Source organism: Lolium perenne, chromosome 6 (genome assembly GCF_019359855.2).
Source record: "Lolium perenne isolate Kyuss_39 chromosome 6, Kyuss_2.0, whole genome shotgun sequence".
Classification (NCBI taxonomy): Eukaryota; Viridiplantae; Streptophyta; class Magnoliopsida; order Poales; family Poaceae; genus Lolium; species Lolium perenne.
The window spans coordinates 122,231,751-122,252,331 of NC_067249.2; the positions used below are offsets into that span (position 1 = coordinate 122,231,751).

A 20,581-nucleotide genomic window follows, 5' to 3' on the forward strand; every position below is an offset into this window, starting at 1 on the left:
TCTTGTGTCACTTACAAGTGGGGTCATGTGGGGTTCCACATGACCCCACTTGTAAGTGACACAAAGTCAGTGACTTTGTGGACTGACAAAGTGCACAATCCCTACTTGCCTCCTCCTCTTTCTCTCTCATCTCAACTCGTCTGGACTGGATCAAGAACACTCGATTTATCCAGTCGTCAAGGCAAATCAATCACATCGAGAGATAGAGAGCAAAGCCAAACCAAACGGCCAAATGCCGGGGATCATCTGCCTAGTTTGCTAGCTTCTCTGTGCACTGCCGCGCCCAAGCTAGATCCTGAGCTTGCGCGTCCTGCCAAGAAGCAGAGCCAGAGACCCAAGAAGCAGAAAATGGGGGAGAAGGCGGCGGCGGTAGGCGTGGGGGATCAGGATGACGGCCAGGCCGGGGCGGGCTTGCTGCCGCTGGACGGCATCCAGTACTGCAGCGACCACCCGTACAGGCCAGGGGCCGCGGCGGCCGCCGCGGCCGGCGGCGGGATATGCGCCTTCTGCCTGCAAGAGAAGCTGGGGATGCTCGTCTCCTCCTCCAAGTCCAGCCCCTTCTTCCCGCTCGGCGGCCACCCGCCGCCTTCTGCCTCGCCCTCCTCGCCGCCCTCCTTCCGCCGCGCGGCCGCCGAGCCCCCGCTGCCGCTACCTTCCTCCGCCAGATCCCGCAAGTTCACGCCTTTCCACCGGAAGAAGACCTCCTCCTCCTCCTCCTCCTCGTCTTCCTCCGCCTCGGCCACCCTGTCCGCTTCGATGTCCGGAGGCGGGCTGAAGCGGAGCAAGTCGGTGGCGCCGAGGCCCGAGGAGCAGCAGCAGTTCCCGTCCTTCGCCGCCTCGTCCGTGACGGCCGAGAGCCCCCGCAAGAAGAGCTTCTGGTCCTTCCTCTACAATTCCTCCTCCTCCTCCTCGTACCCCCACCAGACGGACTCCGCCACGCCGTACGCCAACGGTGGCGCCGCCGCCAGGAGGAAGTCAGTTTCGGTGGCGTCGGCGGCGTGGGCGTCAAGAGGTGGCGCCGCGCAGGACCAGCAGCTGCGCTCCGGGGCGTCGGCGGCGTCGGGGCGGCGCGGGTTGGAGGCTATCGGCGAGCCGGAGAGCCCGACCCAGAGCCAGGTGTCCTCGTCGTCGTCATTCGGGCGCAAGGTGTCGCGCTCGCGCTCCGTGGGGTGCGGCAGCCGCAGCTTCTCCGGCGACTTCCTCGAGCGCATCTCCTTCGGCGACTGCACGCTCCGGCGCGTCGAGTCCCAGCGCGAGCCCAAGGCCAGCAAGATGCGCGCGCAGGGCCACCTGGGCGGCGCCGACGAAGACGACGAGGACGAAGACGGCGACGCGTACGAGCACCAGCACCGGATCAAGTGCGCCGGGTTCTTCGGCGGCATGGGCTCCACGTCCTCCTCCTACTGGCTCTCCGCCGCCGAGGGCGCTGCCGCTGCCGGCGCCGGTGGTGGGTGCACGAGAAAGCCGGGGTCTCGGAGCCACCGGAGCTGGGCGTGGGCGCTGGCCAGCCCCATGAGAGCGCTGAGGCCGACGAGCTCCACCTCCACCTCCACGAAGATCATCACGGCCGAGCCTTCCACCCACAGCAACGGCAGCACGCCGGCGGCCGCATTGTCCATATCTTCCCCGATGCCGTCCTCGTTAGACGCGGCAGCGGCGGCGGCGACGAACTAAAGCTGCACCGCCGGCCGTCCGGTTAATTACTCCAACCCCTGCCCCTCCCCTCCTTGAATCAGTATACAGTTGCTCATTCGCGGCCTTGTTCTCTCCGTGTTCTTTGCCATTTGACGATCAAGACTGCTCATAAAGCTGAAATGTGCTGTGGATTTTTCGTGATAGTCTTTTTTCATGTGAATCTAATCTGGTCAGAGGCGACAAGAGAAACTCCTGAATTCGTTGTTTCCCTGGCTTTCATTGAGAAATTACCGTCCATTCCATCGTTTATAAACCCTCAAAACTGCTTCTTGTCATTCGAAGATTCAGCTTTTCAGTTTTCACCTCGTTGTACCATCCTCGAATTCAGCCGAATCCTCGTAAAAGATACTAGGATTCCTCAAAATGTTGAATGCGTTGGATCGGCGAGAGCAATTTAAGTTCACAACAACTTTGAATTTGCGGGGTAGTAGTTGGCGGATGACACAGTAGCACTAGCCCATGAATTGTTACTGCCTGGCAGGCCATACTAATAAACGAGTGACAGTGTGGCCATTTTGTCAGTCGAGTAGGTGCCACCATTACCTGCAAGTACAGGCACAGTTTGACCATGCGCGCTTAACATGGCTCCTTTCTCGCTGCTCCTCGCAACAAAGCCAGCCCGTGACCACCCTAGCCGGGCGCGCGCTGCCATGGCAACATCTCTCATCTCCCAGGGAATGGTCGCTGTTGCGGTCAGAACTACGGGAGCGATCGAGACGGTGGAAAGAGTCCCGAGAGAAGGAACCAAAGGTAAAAAGTAGCCAAAGATCCCCCACTTGCCTCCCGGGCCGTTCCCGCTCGAGTGGCTCCCGGAGGCCACAACCCAAACCATAGAACCAGGCCACCTCCTCGCTTGCGCCCCCGGCCACTGCATCTCCTCTTCGAGCGGAGCAGGGGACGTGGTCGTCGAGCAAGGGACGCGGTGGCGGGGTTGCGGTGGAGCACGGCGGTGCGCCGGGGATCTGCAGGGTGAGGTGGTTGTGCCTCCGGATGACACCCGCTGAGTATGGAGGCAGGTTTTCCACCTCCATACCCACCCCGCCCACCTCTCCCCGCCACCGCCACCCACCTCAATACCGCTGGCGGGTCAAGAACGCCACCATACCCGCCCCATGGTGGGTATCTGCGACCTAGTGGAGACCTGCCTATGCATAAAAGTACACGAAAATTTGACAACATATTTGCTCATTTAGCAGTAGATTGACAGCAATATATTAACAAATATATTGACAACAAATACATTGACAACATCATAGTAATAACATTCTAACACATCATGACAGAAGTACCAGTTCACATATTACAACAAATTTACCACAAACAAATCGATCCAGGAGTTCAAGTGCGGTGACCCAGCATACCACTTCATGTTGTAGTATACAAGTCGTTGATATAATCTTCATGAAGGGACTTCTTCACAAATATCACATCCCGCAGAGTGGTATAACATAAATATTGCAGGTCATAACACTCCAGATTATATTACAAACATGGTTTTAACAAGTTGGTATTCTCACAGGTTCGATGAGAACACCCTACGATATTACTTAAGTACTCTTACAACTCAAACTTAAGAGACATGACGAGCTTAGCAACTTATTTAAGTAAGCCACTACGCTGCTCGACTCCGAGATGTCTAGGGTAAGACTCTATTCCTCCGCCTCGGTGTTGTCAACTCCGTAGACTATTCCATAGTCCACGCCTTCAACTCCTCTTGATAGGTCTGGCTTTTCGTAGACCAATCTGTAATATCCCAGGATTCGAGACGATTGCGGGGTAGATTTTAGAAAGGGATGTGCATTGCATCATAAAATCTGGGGAAATTTCGCGCTTTATTGCAAAATACATCTTAGAGGGGACAAGGTTCTCTCTCGACACCATATAGGGTTAGGGTTTCAAGAGTGCGACAAACTTGGACATGATCTTTTCTGCAATTAGGGTTTTGAGAAGAGAGGGGAACATTTGCATCCCTTATCTTAAGTTGCGTGATTGAATTTGAAATGAGTTGAGGTGAAACTCAAACTCTAATCAAACCAAGATAATTCATAATTCAGACAATTGTTTATTCAAACAATTAACAATTTAAATATGAAAAATAAAAAAATGACAATACATATAAGAAATGAATATCAATTATTCACAAATAGCTCATTAGAGAAACTTGAGCTTTATTGATCTTCACACATAAATACTTTGTCAATTACAATATTCAAATGAATTATTTATTACATCACACATTTTAAAAATTGGAAAATGAAAAATAAAAGGAAAAATTACAATGAATAGTGTAACTAGCTAAACTACACTATGATCTTCATCTTGATCTTCTTGATCAACAAGAGGATTGAGACATTCTTGATCATCTTCTTGATCCTTGCAAAAAACATCAAAATAGAATAGCACATTAAAGAAACTTGCAAATTGAAGGATAATATCAACTTTGCCGAGTTGATCCATAGCACACAAGTACCAACATGAGCAGTAGAAGCAGCTCACAAGGCAGTGTGAATGCTCACTAGCACAGACACACACACACACACACAGAGAAGAGTCACCACACACACAACACCCAGCTGTCGACCAAAGAAGTGCCCAGAAAGGAGTATATAAACTTTTCAGCCACCAAACCCTTGAAGCCATCGATAGAGCTTCATCAGGGTAAGAACACCAAGGATAGATAGAACAGGAAGAACACCAAGCAACCAAAACCATCCAGCAACAATTCCACCAAGAACTGTTTGCTGTTGATCAAGGAATGGTGAGGTAATTCCAGCACCAGCTAGCCAGGAGGAGCAGGGCAAGCATTAACACATCACAGAAGCAAACCCTCTACAACAACACAAATTCTAGGAGCTGGAGTAAGGTATACCCAAATCCATGAGCAAACCTTGGTTTTGCTCATAATACCAGCATGTGCATCACACACACAAACCAAAAGGGTAGGAATGCCCAGTTTGCATCTTCATTTGGCAGTAAACCATTTGATGCTGGCAAAATATGGGAAAAGCCAGCAGAGTTTAATCCCAGGAAATATTGGTTAAAGCCAAGTGTATCACCACTACAGCATACCAAAGAATCCAGTAAGGATTTGATCCACCACTAGCCTAGCCCAACTCACCTAGCAACTAATGGTCTATTAAACCATCAGTGATATAGACAATATATTGTCGATTTGATTTTCAACACCAAAGACTACTGGCAATCCAAAAAGGACACACCTAGCAAGCATTTTTCGTAGCACAGCACGCCAATATGGTGGGCGATACCATAACAGCAACCAAGTGTTGTTAAGGCCCACTCAACCACACTAAACCATCCAGATAGTTAGCCAAAGATAGATATCATCACCCAGATGGGTTCAAAGAGGAGCTAGTGATGAGGACATCCCTACCACACTACTACCTCTGTCATTGCAAGATGAAGATGAAGCTGCTGTGAAGCTCAAGTCCAATGAAGTTAGGATTGGACCTATTACAAGGGCTCGTGCGAAGCTACTTAAACAACAGGTGAACTTGTTCCTATACGATACTTTGATTGATGAGAACTTTATACTACCTAAGTCCTGTTACTTATGTATGATCAGGTATGAAGAGGAGACAAGCATCGCACGAGGAGGAGAGGAGCAGCTGGACGTGAAGCTGGACATGAAGATATCCCATGGACGCGCGAGGGAGGAGCGGGGGGCATGCGCGAGAGGAGAAGCCAAAGTCCAGGCCGGCCCAGCACCCGGTCAGACCGGCCGGCGCGCCCGGTCCCTGGCCCGGTCCAACCGGGCGGCACGCCGGACCTGACCCGGCGCCAACCGGACGCTACACTAATGCCAACCGGGCGGGTTACTGCAGAGCACTTCCCGCGCCCGGTCAGCACCCGGTCACAGGCCCGGTTTGAACCGGCCTGCCCGGTCCCAGGCCCGGCCGACCGGCCCCCAGACCGGCCGAGTCCGAGTCTGTCTCGACCAGATCTATTATGGGTCAGTTATTTTTGTACTTTTTCAAACTGAGGTCGTCCCAGATGCCTATATAAGTGCCCAGGATGCCCCCATAATAGCTTTAAACCATGTTTAAGATAAACCCTAGTTCTTAGTTGTTTGCTATGCAAAACTATTGAATCCCAACTCTCCAATTTGTTGCGATCTGGAGTTTTATGCTATTGAAAGTTTGTGTGATCTGCTGTTTGATGACCCACAAGTATAGGGGATCGCAACAGTCTTCGAGAGAAGTAAAACCCAATTTATTGATTCGACACAAGGGGAGACAAAGAACACTTGGAAGCCTTAACAGCGGAGTTGTCAATTCAGCTGCACCTGGAAACAGACTTGCTCGCAAGAGTTTATCAGTAGTAACAGTTTTATAGCAGTAGCAGTAGTGAAATAACAGCAGCAGAGTAACAGAAACAGCAGCAGTGATTATAGTAAACAGCAGGATTAAAATACTGTAGGCACGGGGATGGATGACGGGCGTTGCATGGATGAGAGAAACTCATGTAACAATCATAGCAGGGCATTTGCAGATAATAATAAAACGGTGTCCAAGTACAAAGCAATCAATAGGCATGTGTTCCATATATAGTCGTGCGTGCTCGCAATGAGAAACTTGCACAACATCTTTTGTCCTACCAGCCGGTGGCAGCCGGGCCTCAAGGGAAACTACTGGATATTAAGGTACTCCTTTTAATAGAGTACCGGAGCAAAGCATTAACACTCTGTGAACACATGTGATCCTCACATCGCTACCATCCCCTCCGGTTGTCCCAATTCTTGTCACTTCGGGGCCATTGGTTCCGGACAGCGACATGTGTATACAACTTATAGGTAAGACCATAAACAATGATTATCTTGATGAAACAATAACATGTTCAGATCTGAGATCATGGCACTCGGGCCCTAGTGACAAGCATTAAGCATAACAAGTTGCAACAATATCATCAAAGTACCAACTACGGACACTAGGCACTATGCCCTAACAATCTTATGCTATTACATGACCAATCTCATCCAATCCCTACCATCCCCTTCGGCCTACAGCAGGGGAATTACTCACACATGGATAGGGGAAACATGGCTGGTTGATGTAGAGGCGTTGGCGGTGATGATGGCGATGATCTCCTCCAATTCCCCGTCCCGGCGGAGTGCCAGAACGGAGACTTCTGGCTCCCGCGACGGAGTTTCGCGATGTGGCGGCGTTCTGGAGGGTTTCTGGCGACTTCGACTTCTCCCCGTGCGTTTTTAGGTCGAGGCCGATAAATAGTCCGAAGGAGGGCGTCGGAGGCCGGCCGAGGGGCCACACCACGGGGCCGCGCGGCCCCCCGGGCCGCGCCGCCTATGGTGTGGGGCCCTCGGGCCTCCACCTGGTTTGTCCTTCTCGGCTCCGTTAGTTCTGCGGGAAAATAGGGCCTTCGCATAAATTCCGAGGTTTTTCCCGAAAGTTGGATTTCTGCACAAAAACGAGACACCAGAGCGATTCTGCTGAAAACAGCGTTAGTCCGTGTTAGTTGCATCCAAAATACACAAATTAGAGGCAAAACAATAGCAAAAGTGTTCGGGAAAGTAGATACGTTTTGGACGTATCAACTCCCCCCAAGCTTAGCTTATTGCTTGTCCTCAAGCAATTCAGTTAACAACTGAGCGATAAAAGAACTTTCATGAACACATTTGCTCATATGATGTATATATTCTCATGCTATGGCTAATACTTAAGCAGTTCATAATGAGATACATGCAAATAAGATCATCTAACAGCTATGTCAATCATGGAGAGGTACCAACAATTAATAATAAGCATCATGAATCATGTATATAAGCAGGATTGCAATGTTCATAAGAGAGTATGATAAAGTGGTATCTCGCTTGCCTGTATTTGATTGGCAAAACATAAATGCCCGGGCACCTTTGGAGTTCATAAAAAGACTAGAAGTAGTGATTGTCAAAAGATAAATGCATCAAAGTTATACCACAATCAATCATATTTTGAGACAAGCATATTATACTAAGAATGACAGTTGTGCTCTCAAGATAGTGCTCAAAGAAATAATGGAGACACAACATAAAAGTAAAAGATTGACCCTTCGCAGAGGGAAGCAGGGATTAACATGCGCTAGAGCTTTTCATTTTTATAAAGACAGGAGTAAAATTATTTTGAGAGGTGTTTGTTGTTGTCAACGAATGGTAATGGGTACACTAACTACCTCGCCAACCGGACTTTCAAGAGCGGCTCCCATGAATTATTGCATATTTATTTGGCACTCCTTCCAACCTTTCTTTCACAAACCATGGCTAACCGAATCCTCGGGTGCCTGCCAACAATCTCATACCATGAAGGAGTGCCCTTTTATTTTATTTTTATTATGATGATGACACTCCCCCCAACCTTTGCTTACACAAGCCATGGCTAACCGAATCCTTCGGGTGCCGTCCAACAATCACAAACCATGGAGGAGTGTCTACTTAAGTTAATTAATTTGGGACTGGGAATCCCTTTGCCAGCTCTTTTTGCAAAATTATTGGATAAGCGGATGTGCCACTAGTCCATATGAGAGTCCGTCAAAAGTAAATGACAAGGTTGAAAGCTAAACACCACATACTTCCTCATGAGCTATGAAACATAAACACAAATTGAGAAGCATTTTGAAGGTTTTAAAGGTAGCGCATGAGAATTTACTTGGAATGGTTTGAAATGCCATGCATAGGTATTTATGGTGGACACTCTGGAATAACTTGGTTTTCATGTGTTTGGAAGCACGAGCAGCGTTCCCGCTCAGTACAAGTGAAGGCTAGCAATAGACTAGGGAGCGACAAATCAAGAGAGCAGTAACTGTCATAATCATGCTTGCGGCAAAATAAATTAATGGAGGCATAAAAGTGATACAAGAACTCTGAAGCAATATAGATCATCGAGGCTTAAATTGACTTTTTGTTCAGTCATATGCATGCGTGAGCATGTGCCAAGTCGATATAAATGAATTATTCAGAGGAGGATACCACAATGCCATACTTACTTATGAATAAAACAATGCAAGCAAACATCCATGACATGCTACTCATATTAATAGATTGGAGCTAATCATGAGAGATCATAAACTACTAGACTTTCTCAAATAACATATACCTCACATGAACCAACTAAGCATGCTCATATGGATGAGTATATGTACAAAAATGAAAACAAATAGAGTTCATACCAGCCTCTCACCACAATCAGATTGTCGTAGATCGTCATTATTGCCTTTTCACTTGTGCAGCTTGGATAATATGAAATGAAAACCACGCTCCAGCCACCGAAGACCATTGAACTCATAAAGAACTTTACAAACCAAAGAAGAACAGCAAATATTTTTGGTGTTTTCAAATTAGAAACAAGAACGAGAAGAAACAAACAAACAAAGCAAAATCTTTTTGGGTTTTCTTGTAGCAAACTAGAAATAGCAAATAAAGCGAAACAAATGCAAGAAACCAAAGTAAACAAATGGTGAAGAGAAACAACAGAAATATTTTTGGTCTTTTTGTGTTTTGGGAAAGAAACAAAGCAAGAACAAGAAATATCAAACTAAAAGAAACACAGAAAAGCGAGATGGCAGAAATCTGCCAAAATCTGACAGCAGTACAGAAATCGATTTTTACAAAAATCTTACGTTGCTCAGATCGAAAAGTGTTCAACTAATGAAACTTAGATAACAACCTGGGGAACCTGCACAAAAATTGGCAGCTCAAAATAACGTTCTGGCTGTGCGCACGAATTTTTCTAGTAACAGTCCAGAATCTGTTTTCAGGCAGCACTTCCCCAAATATCATCTTCCTCTCATTAGAAAACCACTCAAACGAACAAAAAAAGTATGTACAAGTATCCAGCAATCATAATATGCAAAGAATGAGTGATGCCGGTATACCTCCCCCCAAGCTTAGGCTTTTGGCCTGAGTGGAGTTCAATCCCATCGATCCCATGAGGTAGTGTCTCCGTAGTATGACGAAGATGGATCGTATTCCGGGTATGTGCTGGAAGAAGCACCCGGATACGTGACGGTGTGGTCGTGGGAGGCTCTGGCGTCCTCGGAGTCATGTTGCTGGTGGAAGTATTTTATCTTCAAATGTTCATACACTTCCTCCTTAGTGCACGACCATGATTGCCTGTCAATACTGAACAAACCTGGTTGGGGAAGAGGAATTTCCTTCTCATCCCCGTCAGAAAACAACATTCTATAGACCATATTATCTAAAGTAGAATCAGCGGTAACAAAATGATGACTCTTCATAGCAGCAATATCAAGTTTCCTAGGGGCCAATGGCACATCATTAGGATCAAGAGGAAGACTTAGATATGTTAAAACGCCTTGATGCAATAGTTCCTCCAAAAATAGGCCCCCTGTTAGTCAGGCGGCGAGCAATAAGAGCACCAAGGTGATAAGATGTCTGACCAGTAAGTGCAATATTCAAGAAAGCAAGATGGTAACTAGAAATGTTGCTAGTGTTCTCCCTACCAAGAATGCTAGTAGCAATGTAATATGCAAAATACTTAATGGCAGGGAGTTGAATGTTTCTTATCTTGCCACGCTGAATGGTGCGACAATCATCATCGGTAATCCCTCGATAGAGCTCCAACAAGTCCCGGGGGTTGTCATCAATCCTACTTGCTGTACCTACAGGGACAATATCCAATGCACGACAAAAATCCTCCAATTTCATAGTAACAGGATTACCATAGATCTTGAATGCAACCGTCGGCTCATATTGTTTGTTGTCGAACTTGAAACTCTCGACGAAGATTTTGGTGAGCATGTAGTATTGCTCCCTTTCATCTCCCACATAGGTGGTTAACCCTGCCCTGTTGACAAGGGTGAAGAAATCCTCCAGTATCCCTGCATTCCTCAGAAAATCATAGCATGGAAAAGACGAAGCATTAGGAGCCCCGTTGTCCTCTTCGGGCGCGAAGCTAGGCGCGATGATGTCCTCATTGTATGATCGCCTAATCCGGGTGGCAGCCCTAGAAGGCCTCCCGGTGCTGGTTGTCCCTTTCTTGAACAACTCTCCAAAGTTGAACTTCTTCATAGCTTCTCTGAAATTTTCAACAAATGATTTAAAAATTTGATTTGGTGACATATAATCAAGGGGAACTACCATAGGAACTCGCTAGAGTACTAATCATGCATCAAAACTAGTTTCTACCACTTAGAACAAGCATGCAAGCTCACTAAACATGTTACCTACAGCAGCAAAATATTTAAGATATACTCAACCAAACAAAATTCTACTTGGATGGGTGGAGGAGTCACATACCAAGGAGCAAATGTGCCAAATTTCAGCAAGAAATCTGGGCTGAGCAAAGAGATCGAGAAATCTGGAGCTCTTGAGCAAAAACGCGAGTGAGAGGAACCTGGTACGAGTTTTTTCGGGAGAGAGAAGGTGCTGGGAGGAAGAGATGGCAAAGTGGGGCAAGGAGGGGCCCACACCACATGGTGGCGCGGCCACCACCTTGGCCGCGCCGGCCTGTGGTGTGGCACCCTCTGGTGCCCCACAGGTCATCCTCTGGTGCTCCCAGGTGCCTCGTCGAAAAATAGGACCAACAGTATAATTTTTGTGAATTTTTGAAAACTTTGAAAAATGCACATTTCTGGGTATTTAATTTATTATTACTGGCCAGGAAATTTTTTGAAATCTCTAATTAACTAAGGAACTTTGCAAATTAAAAATGCTACAGCAACTAGAGCAAGTGGAAGAAGAAAGAGATGTTGTTTACCTCCTCTATGCATATAAAAAGTATTTGTTAACAAGGTTGATCAAGTCTTGCCACCAAATAAATTTTACATAGCATAAGAAGAAATAAACCTCAAATCAATCATGTTATCTTGAATTGTATTGATATGGATCCAATCACGAGAGTTTGATATTCTTCCTTAGGCTCATATATAGGACAATCAATAGTTCCCACTTTGATAGTTCTCACATTAAAAATAGTATTGACTCCACATACTTTATCAATCTTCTTGGGAAAATAAACGGTATGCTCCCTATCATCAACATTGAAAGTAACCTTTCCTTTATTGCAATCAATAACAGCCCCTGCGGTGTTAAGAAAAGGTCTCCCAAGAATAATAGACATATTATCATCTTCAGGCATTTCCAACACAACAAAATCCGATAATATTAAGCAGTTAGTAGTAACTTGAACAGGAACATTCTCACATATACCAACAGGAATAGCAGTAGATTTATCAGCCATTTGTAAAGATATATCAGTAGGTATCAACTTATCTAAGTAAAGTCTCTTATAAAGAGAAAAAGGCATAACACTAACACCGGCTCCCAAGTCACATAGAGCAGTTTTAACATAATTATTCTTGATAGAACAAGGAATAGTAGGTATACCTGGGTCGCCCAACTTCTTTGGAACTTTGCCATTGAAAGAGTAATTAGCAAGCATAGTGGAAATTTCCTCATTGGGGATTTTCCTTTTGTTAGTAACAATATCTTTCATATACTTTGAATAAGGAGGCGATTTAATAGCATCAGTCAAAGGGATTTGCAAGAATAAAGGTTTCATCCAATCGCAAAATTTATTATAGTGTTCTTCTTCCTTTGATTTTAGTTTCTTAGCAGGAAAAGGCATTTGCTTTTGCACCCAAGGTTCTCTTTCATTACCATGTTTCTCAGCAATAAAATCTTCTTTAGTGTACTTTTTATTTTTAGCATGCTTTTCAGGTTCTTCTTCAACCTCTTCTTTATCAGGAGTATCATTCTTATCATTATCTTTATCATGTTCATTACCACTTTCAGTTTCAGCATCAAAAATAGAAATACTATTAGGATCATTAGCAGGTTCAGAGGATTCTACAACATTTTTATGTTTCTTCTTCTTTTTCTTCTTAGAATGAGCACTAGGTTCAATGTGTTGAGAATCTTGTTCAATTCTTTTGGGATGCCCTTCAGGATATAGAGGATCCTGGGTAGAGACACCACCTCTAGTTGTTACTTCATAAGCATGTTTCTCTTTAGAATTATTTCCTAACAAGTCATTTTGCACTTTAGTGAGTTGATCAATTTGAGTTTGAATCATATGGAAATGTTTAACAAGCATCTTAACATCATTGGAGGTTCTCTCTACAATATCATGCAATTCACTAATAGCTCGAGAATTTTCCATTAAATGATTCTCTACTCTCATATTAAAATTTTCTTGCTTAACAATATAATTATCAAACTCATCTAAGCATTGTGCAAGAGGTTTCGAATACGGAATGTCTTCCCTAGTAAAGCGTTGAAGGGAGTTTACCTCAATCATGGATGAAGGGGGAATTATCTCACATATATCTTCTATAGGAGGTAGATTCTTCATATCTTCAGATTTAATACCTTTCTCCTTGAGAGACTTCTTGGCTTCCCTCATATCTTCATCATTCAATTTAATTAAACCCCTCTTCTTCAATATTGGCGTTGGAGTTGGTTCAGGCGTAGTCCAATCATCATGATTCCGGCTTATTCTAGCCAATAATTCTTCAAATAAATGCCCTGAGTTCTTTTCCTGAAAACACAACCAGCACAACTATCCAGGTATGCCCTAGACTCAATGGTTAGTCCACTATAAAATATATCAAGTAAATCATGCTTTTCCAAATCATGATCAGGCCGAGCTCTAATAAGAGAGCAAAATCTCGCCCAAGCCTCAGGAAATTTCTCTTCATCTCCCTGATCAAAATTATAAATTCTCTGCAAAGCAATATGTTGAGCACTAGCAGGAAAGTATTTACGGAAGAAAACATCAAGCAATTCTTTCGGACTTTTAATAGAATTAGGTGGCAAATTATTATACCAAGTTTTAGCGTCATCCTTTAATGAGAATGGAAAGATTTTAGCAACAAAGTAAGTACGCATCTTGACATCATCAGAAAACAAGCTACTTAGAGTAGATAACTCAGTCATGTGTTCAACAGCACTTTCTTTTTCAGTACCACAAAAGGGTGTTTTCTCAACAATAGCTATATGAGATAGATCAAGAGAAAAATCATAATCTTTATCCTTAATGTTTATAGGAGATGTGGCAAACTTAGGATCAGGAGACAGTTTATATCTAACAGCATGTTCTGCAAGCAACTTTTTAATTTTTCTTGCATCAGTAGTAGCATTGCATTTTTCAATAAAATCATCATTAAGCTCCACATAATCTTCATCAAGATCATCACTAAAATAATCAAGTTCAGGTGAATTAACAGGTATAGTAGCATTAGGAGTTTCAGTATTTTCAATTTGTCTGGACCTAGCAATTGTAGCATCTAGAAAAGATCCCAATGAACCACTATCATCAAGCACATCAGAAACATTATCAGTATTATGAGAGTTTTCAGATTCAGCAGACGTACCAGCATGTGAAGCATGCGGCGGTGAAACAAGTTTATCAATCACAGATGGTGAATCAAGTGTAGCGGAGGTACTCAGAATTGTACCTTTTCTTGTAGTGGATGGCAATATGGCGATCTTAGTATCGCGAGGTTTACCCATGATGGAGAATTTGCAGCGAACAATATTAATCCAAGTGAACTTCCAAATAAAGCTATGCTCCCCGGCAACGGCGCCAGAAAATAGTCTTGATGACCCACAAGTATAGGGGATCGCAACAGTCTTCGAGGGAAGTAAAACCCAATTTATTGATTCGACACAAGGGGAGACAAAGAACACTTGGAAGCCTTAACAGCGGAGTTGTCAATTCAGCTGCACCTGGAAACAGACTTGCTCGCAAGAGTTTATCGATAGTAACAGCTTTTATAGCGATAGCAGTAGTGAAATAACAGCGAGAGTAAATGAAACAGCAGCAGTGATTATAGTAAACAGCAGGATTAAAATACTGTAGGCACGGGGATGGATGACGGGCGTTGCATGGATGAGAGAAACTCATGTAACAATCATAGCAGGGCATTTGCAGATAATAATAAAACGGTGTCCAAGTACAAAGCAATCAATAGGCATGTGTTCCATATATAGTCGTGCGTGCTCGCAATGAGAAACTTGCACAACATCTTTTGTCCTACCAGCCGGTGGCAGCCGGGCCTCAAGGGAAACTACTGGATATTAAGGTACTCCTTTTAATAGAGTACCGGAGCAAAGCATTAACACTCCGTGAACACATGTGATCCTCACATCGCTACCATCCCCTCCGGTTGTCCCAATTCTTGTCACTTCGGGGCCATTGGTTACGGACAGCGACATGTGTATACAACTTATAGGTAAGACCATAAACAATGATTATCTTGATGAAACAATAACATGTTCAGATCTGAGATCATGGCACTCGGGCCCTAGTGACAAGCATTAAGCATAACAAGTTGCAACAATATCATCAAAGTACCAACTACGGACACTAGGCACTATGCCCTAACAATCTTATGCTATTACATGACCAATCTCATCCAATCCCTACCATCCCCTTCGGCCTACAGCGGGGGAATTACTCACACATGGATAGGGGAAACATGGCTGGTTGATGTAGAGGCGTTGGCGGTGATGATGGCGATGATCTCCTCCAATTCCCCGTCCCGGCGGAGTGCCAGAACGGAGACTTCTGGCTCCCGCGACGGAGTTTCGCGATGTGGCGGCGTTACGGAGGGTTTACGCGACTTCGACTTCTCCCCGTGCGTTTTTAGGTCGAGGCCGATAAATAGTCCGAAGGAGGGCGTCGGAGGCCGGCCGAGGGGGCCACACCACAGGGCCGCGCGGCCCCCCTGGGCCGCGCCGCCCTATGGTGTGGGGCCCTCGGGCCTCCACCTGGTTTGTCCTTCTGGCTCCGTTAGTTCTCTGGGAAAATAGGGCCTTCTGCATAAATTCCGAGGTTTTTCCCGAAAGTTGGATTTCTGCACAAAAACGAGACACCAGAGCAGTTCTGCTGAAAACAGCGTTAGTCCGTGTTAGTTGCATCCAAAATACACAAATTAGAGGCAAAACAATAGCAAAAGTGTTCGGGAAAGTAGATACGTTTTGGACGTATCACTGTTCCATTGGGAAGTAGAATATTGCAATCTACCGCTTCGTGGTCAGCGGCTACGTGCGCAAGTGTGTGGAGTTGCGAATATCTTGCAGGGTTGAGAGCTGCTGCATTGGCGACAGGAATCAATCGAGAGACTTCATCGGTGTCATACAAGTTATCCTCCTCATATCATCGATTCCATCCGCTGCTATCATCACGTGTTCATCACCACCCGTCGCTTACTGAGAAGATCGGGCAATCCCTTATCATCTTGGTATCAGATTTCAGTGTTTCCTCGGTAAGCCATCCACAATCCACCCCATAGTTGAGTTGTGAGTTTTTCCTATCCAGAAAAAGCCATAAAAAGTTAGGGTTAGGGTTTGCCATAGCCTTAGATTGCACTAATTTTGAGTTTTAGTTGCTTTTCGTAGTTGTTTTTGCGTATCTTTTTCTTCCATCTAGTATTGTTAGGGTTTGAGTCTCCACTATCATCTAGTTTCAGTTTTTGTTACTCCGAATCCACATAGCGTACAGTGTGCTTGTTCCCAACCATAGATACAACCTTTCGATATAAGTGACTAGGAACTTTCCCAAAAGAGACTAGTTTTACCGCTCGACATGCTGCTCGTTAGGTTATTGGTGCTTTGCAATTTCTGTTGGCCGTGTTATCAATGAGTTGTGTCATAAAATCAAAAAAAAAAGAGAAAATAGAAAATAGAAAAGAAGCAAAAAGAGTTACATAGATGCGTGTTATATAAAAAGAAAATCCAAAAAGAAAAGTGAAGTGCTAGAAGAATCAAGTGAAGGCCTAAGTTTACTTTACTGCACCCGTAGTTGAGCAATCTTGTGCATGTCTCGTTGAGCTTTGCTAGCGTCTCTCTAGTGCATTGCAACCTTTCCTACATATAGTTTCATTGCCACATTTATCGCCTTGTGTGGGTATCATTGGTTGTCTACGGTCAGCGCTAGAGCTTGTTATTGGTGCAAATAGGTAGCCCACCTACAACCCCACATATATCCTGCTTTATCGTGTGATTGTTCTTATACCCTTGATATTCGCTTCGCTACTTCCGTGCACTAGTCCATCAATCCAAGTTGGTAAGCAATACTAATTCACTTTGGAGCGGTAAGATTTACCTTTCTTATCAGTTTTGAGTGAGTTGTGAGAGTACCACCAAAGAAGTGCACTAACCTACTAATCATGTCTTCTGAGGATGTTGATGTGATGCAGAAAAAGGATCCAAATTCCATCGTTACTTGGGTCGAATATGAGGCACTCCGTGATCATCTACAACGTGAAATCCATATTGCTAATGAAGCATTGGACAAGGATATTCAGTGTGTCCACTTGAAGGTCGATGAAGCTACTACAGCGGTTAACACCGTTCAAACATCGATGAAGACTCTTCAAGCATCTATACAAACTTTGACTAACGCCGTTGGTGAGATACGTACAATGGTACAACCACAACAACCACCACCTGATGAAGATGGTAGTGTGCAAGGTAACAATGCGGAAGCTGCTAATGCTCAAGGACGTGGTATTGGTCGTGGTCTTGGACGTGGCGTTGGTGATGGTCTCCGTGGTCGTGGTTTTATCCCCGTCGGAGCCCAACGTATTCTTCCACAACAACAAGAAGATGGTTTGGGTAAGCCCAAGTTCTCAATTCCCATATTTGAAGGAGGTACAGATGTTGAAGAATATCTCACATGGGAGCTGAAAATTGAGAGATTATGGCATTTACATGACTATACTGAAGATAGGAAGATCAAGCTTGCTTCCTCTGAATTTGATGGCTATGCATTGCGTTGGTGGGATGGACTTGTTCGTGCTAGAGAAGAAGATGGTGAGCTTGAAGGCGGCAATGAGAGCTCGTTTTGTTTCTACCAATTACTTGCGTTCAGTCTTTGACAAGTTGACCCAATTAAAGCAAGGTGTACTGACAGTTGATGCTTACTACATGGAGATGGAGATGCTTATGCAGCGTGTACGTGTCCGTGAGTCTCTTGAGATGACACTACAGCGTTTTCTGAATGGTCTCAGGTTTAACATCAAAGGCATTGTTCGTCATCACAATTACACTACTATGAATGTGCTACTACATCATGCAAGAGAAGCTGAATCACAGTTGGCTGAAGAACTGCAAATGAAGGGTCATGCTACGGGAGCTGGGCGATACACGCCTAGGACGCCACCCTCCACGGCGCCATCTTCGCGCCCTGCGGATGTTTCTACTTCGTCTAGCAATCCGGTCTCTATTGTGCCCAACACAAAGAAGCCCGTTCCTGCAGCAAGTGGAGCTAGTTCTAACATGTCAATGGCGCGCAACCGCGATATGGCTTGTCATACATGTGGTGGCAAGGGTCACTTCAAGCGAGATTGTCCTAACCGCAAAGTTATGATTATTAATGAGGACAATGAGTATGAAACTGGAGACGATGTTGATCCAAATGATCCAGACGAGGATGATTATGACAGTGATGGTTTTGATGCTTATCCTTCTGAAGCTCAAACTATTGTTGTGTCACAGCGTGTTCTTAATGTGCAGTCAAGTGCATCTACACAATGCTGCAATTTGTTCCAAACAAAGGCACTTGTTGGTCCTGATACAGCTTGCAAGGTCATTATTGATGGCGGGAGTTGTCGCAATCTAGCAAGCAAAGAGTTATGTGCCAAGCTGAAACTGAAGTATCTACCTCACCCGCATCCATATTATATTCAGTGGTTGAGCAATAATGGTGAGATGAAGGTGAGCCACGTGGTGCGTGTTGATTTTGAGATTGGACCGTATAAGGATTCCATTGATTTTGATGTGGTTCCTATGACAGTTTATCACCTTCTGTTGGGCCGTCCATGGCTCTATGACCGTTCTGTGCAACACAATGGTCGCACCAATACATATCACTTGGAGTTCAAGGGCAAGAAAATTAACTTACAGCCTATGTCACCACAGCAAATTGTCAATGAGTCTCGTCAGAAAATTGAAGTAAACTTGGAGGTTGCATCTATAGATAGGAGAGAGAATTGTAATGCCGTGAGTGATATAACGAAAAGTGAGAGAGTGAATTTCTTAGTCTTATTAGCCACCAAAGAAGACATGAGATAATTTAGTGAGGATCCTACAGCCATGCCTCTTGTTCTCATGTACAGGGGTACGGTTTTAGTTTCTAATGACATGACCCCTCTTCCTCTTGGTGTTTCTAATGTTTTGCAGGAATTCAGCGACGTGTTTTCGGAGGAGGTGCCCGCAGGATTGCCACCATTGTGTGGTATTGAGCATCAAATAGATTTGATCCCCGGTGCCTCACTGCCCAATCGAGCGCCATATAGAATGAACCCCGAAGAGGCGAAGGAGATACAGAAGCAAGTACATGCACTACTCGACAAAGGTTATATCCGCATAAGCCTTAGTCCTTGTGTTGTTCCTGTTATTCTAGTTCCTAAGAAAGATGGTACATGGCGTATGTGCGTAGATTGTAGAGCGATAAACAACATTACTATTCGATATCGTCATCATATTCCCCGTTTAGAGGATATGCTAGATGAATTGAGTGGTGCTGCTGTTTTCTCTAAAATTGATTTGCGTAGTGGTTATCATCAAATTAGGATGAAAGAAGGGGAGGAGTGGAAAACAACCTTTAAACCAAAATTTGGTTTATATGAGTGGTTAGTAATGCCTTTTGGTTTAACTAATGCACCTACCACTTTCGTGAGACTGATGAACCATGTTTTGCGTGATTTTATTGGCAAGTTTGTGGTTGTGTACTTTGATGATATATTAATCTACAGCCGCAATGAATCTGATCATACTATACATATTATTCAAAATTAGCCTACTCCCATGAATATGAGTCAAGTTAGAAGTTTTCATGGTCTAGCTGGGTTTTATCGACGTTTTGTGCCCAATTTTAGTACTATTGCTGCACCTTTGAATGAATTGACTGAAAAGGGTGTTGCGTTTGAGTGGGGTGTTGCCCAAGATCATGCTTTTGATGAACTGAAAAGATTGTTAACTTCTGCACCGTTGTTTACACTTCCTGATTTCAATAAACAATTTGAGATTGAATGTACGTGATGCTAGTGGTATTGGAATTGGTGGTGTGTTGATGCAAGAGGGTCGCCCAATTGCATATTTTTCTGAAAAACTTTCTGGTGCTAAGTTGAACTATCCTATATATGATAAAGAATTATATGCTTTAATTAGAGTTCTTGAGGTTTGGCAACATTATTTGTGGCCAAAAGAATTTATCATACATTCTGATCATGAAGCTTTGAAATATCTGAAAGCTCAATCTACTTTGCGTAAGCGTCTTGCTAAGTGGGTTGAGTTCATTTAGTCTTTTCCATACGTTATTAAGCATAAGAAGGGAAAAGATAATATTGTTGTTGATGCTCTATCTAGGAAAACTATGCTATTAACTTATCTTGATGTTAAAATTCCTGGATTAGAAGTACTATGTGATTTATATGCCACTGATCATGATTTTGCTGAACCATATCGTTTGTGTGCTATTGGTAAAGCATGAGAAAAATATCGCATACATGTGGGTTCTTGTTTAGAGCTAACAAACTATGTGTTCCAGAATCGTCTGTGTGTTTGCTCTTATTGCAGGAATCACATGCTGGAGGTTTGATGGGTCACTTTGGGCGTGAGAAGACGCTACTCATGCTCGCTGATCATTTTTATTGGCCAAAGATGAGGCGGGATGTGGACAGGTATGTGAAGAGATGCATTACTTGCAACAAGTCCAAGTCCAAGCTGAAGCCTCATGGTTTGTATACTCCTTTACCGGCACCTACTACACCATGGGAAGACATTAGTATGGATTTTGTGTTGGGTTTGCCGCGTACTAAGAGAGGACATGATTCTATATTTGTGGTAGTGAACATATTTTCTAAGATGTCACACTTTATTGTCTGCCACAAGAACGATGATGCGTCGTAT

The 20,581-nt window shown here is 44.4% G+C and overlaps 1 protein-coding gene across 1 annotated transcript; it reads left to right on the forward strand.

Moving 5' to 3' along the window:
- Positions 1 to 107: 107 nt before the first annotated feature.
- On the forward strand, positions 108 to 1,884 carry LOC127334661 (uncharacterized). Its single transcript, XM_051361179.1, has one exon. It carries the CDS (start codon positions 349 to 351, stop codon positions 1,672 to 1,674), a length of 1,326 nt encoding a protein of 441 aa, XP_051217139.1. The 5' UTR covers positions 108 to 348; the 3' UTR covers positions 1,675 to 1,884.
- Positions 1,885 to 20,581: the final 18,697 nt, after the last annotated feature.

Coding starts and splice junctions, on each gene's coding strand:
- LOC127334661 (XM_051361179.1), top strand. CDS start 349: ATGGGGGAGAAGGCGGCGGCGGTAGGCGTGGGGGATCAGGATGACGGC.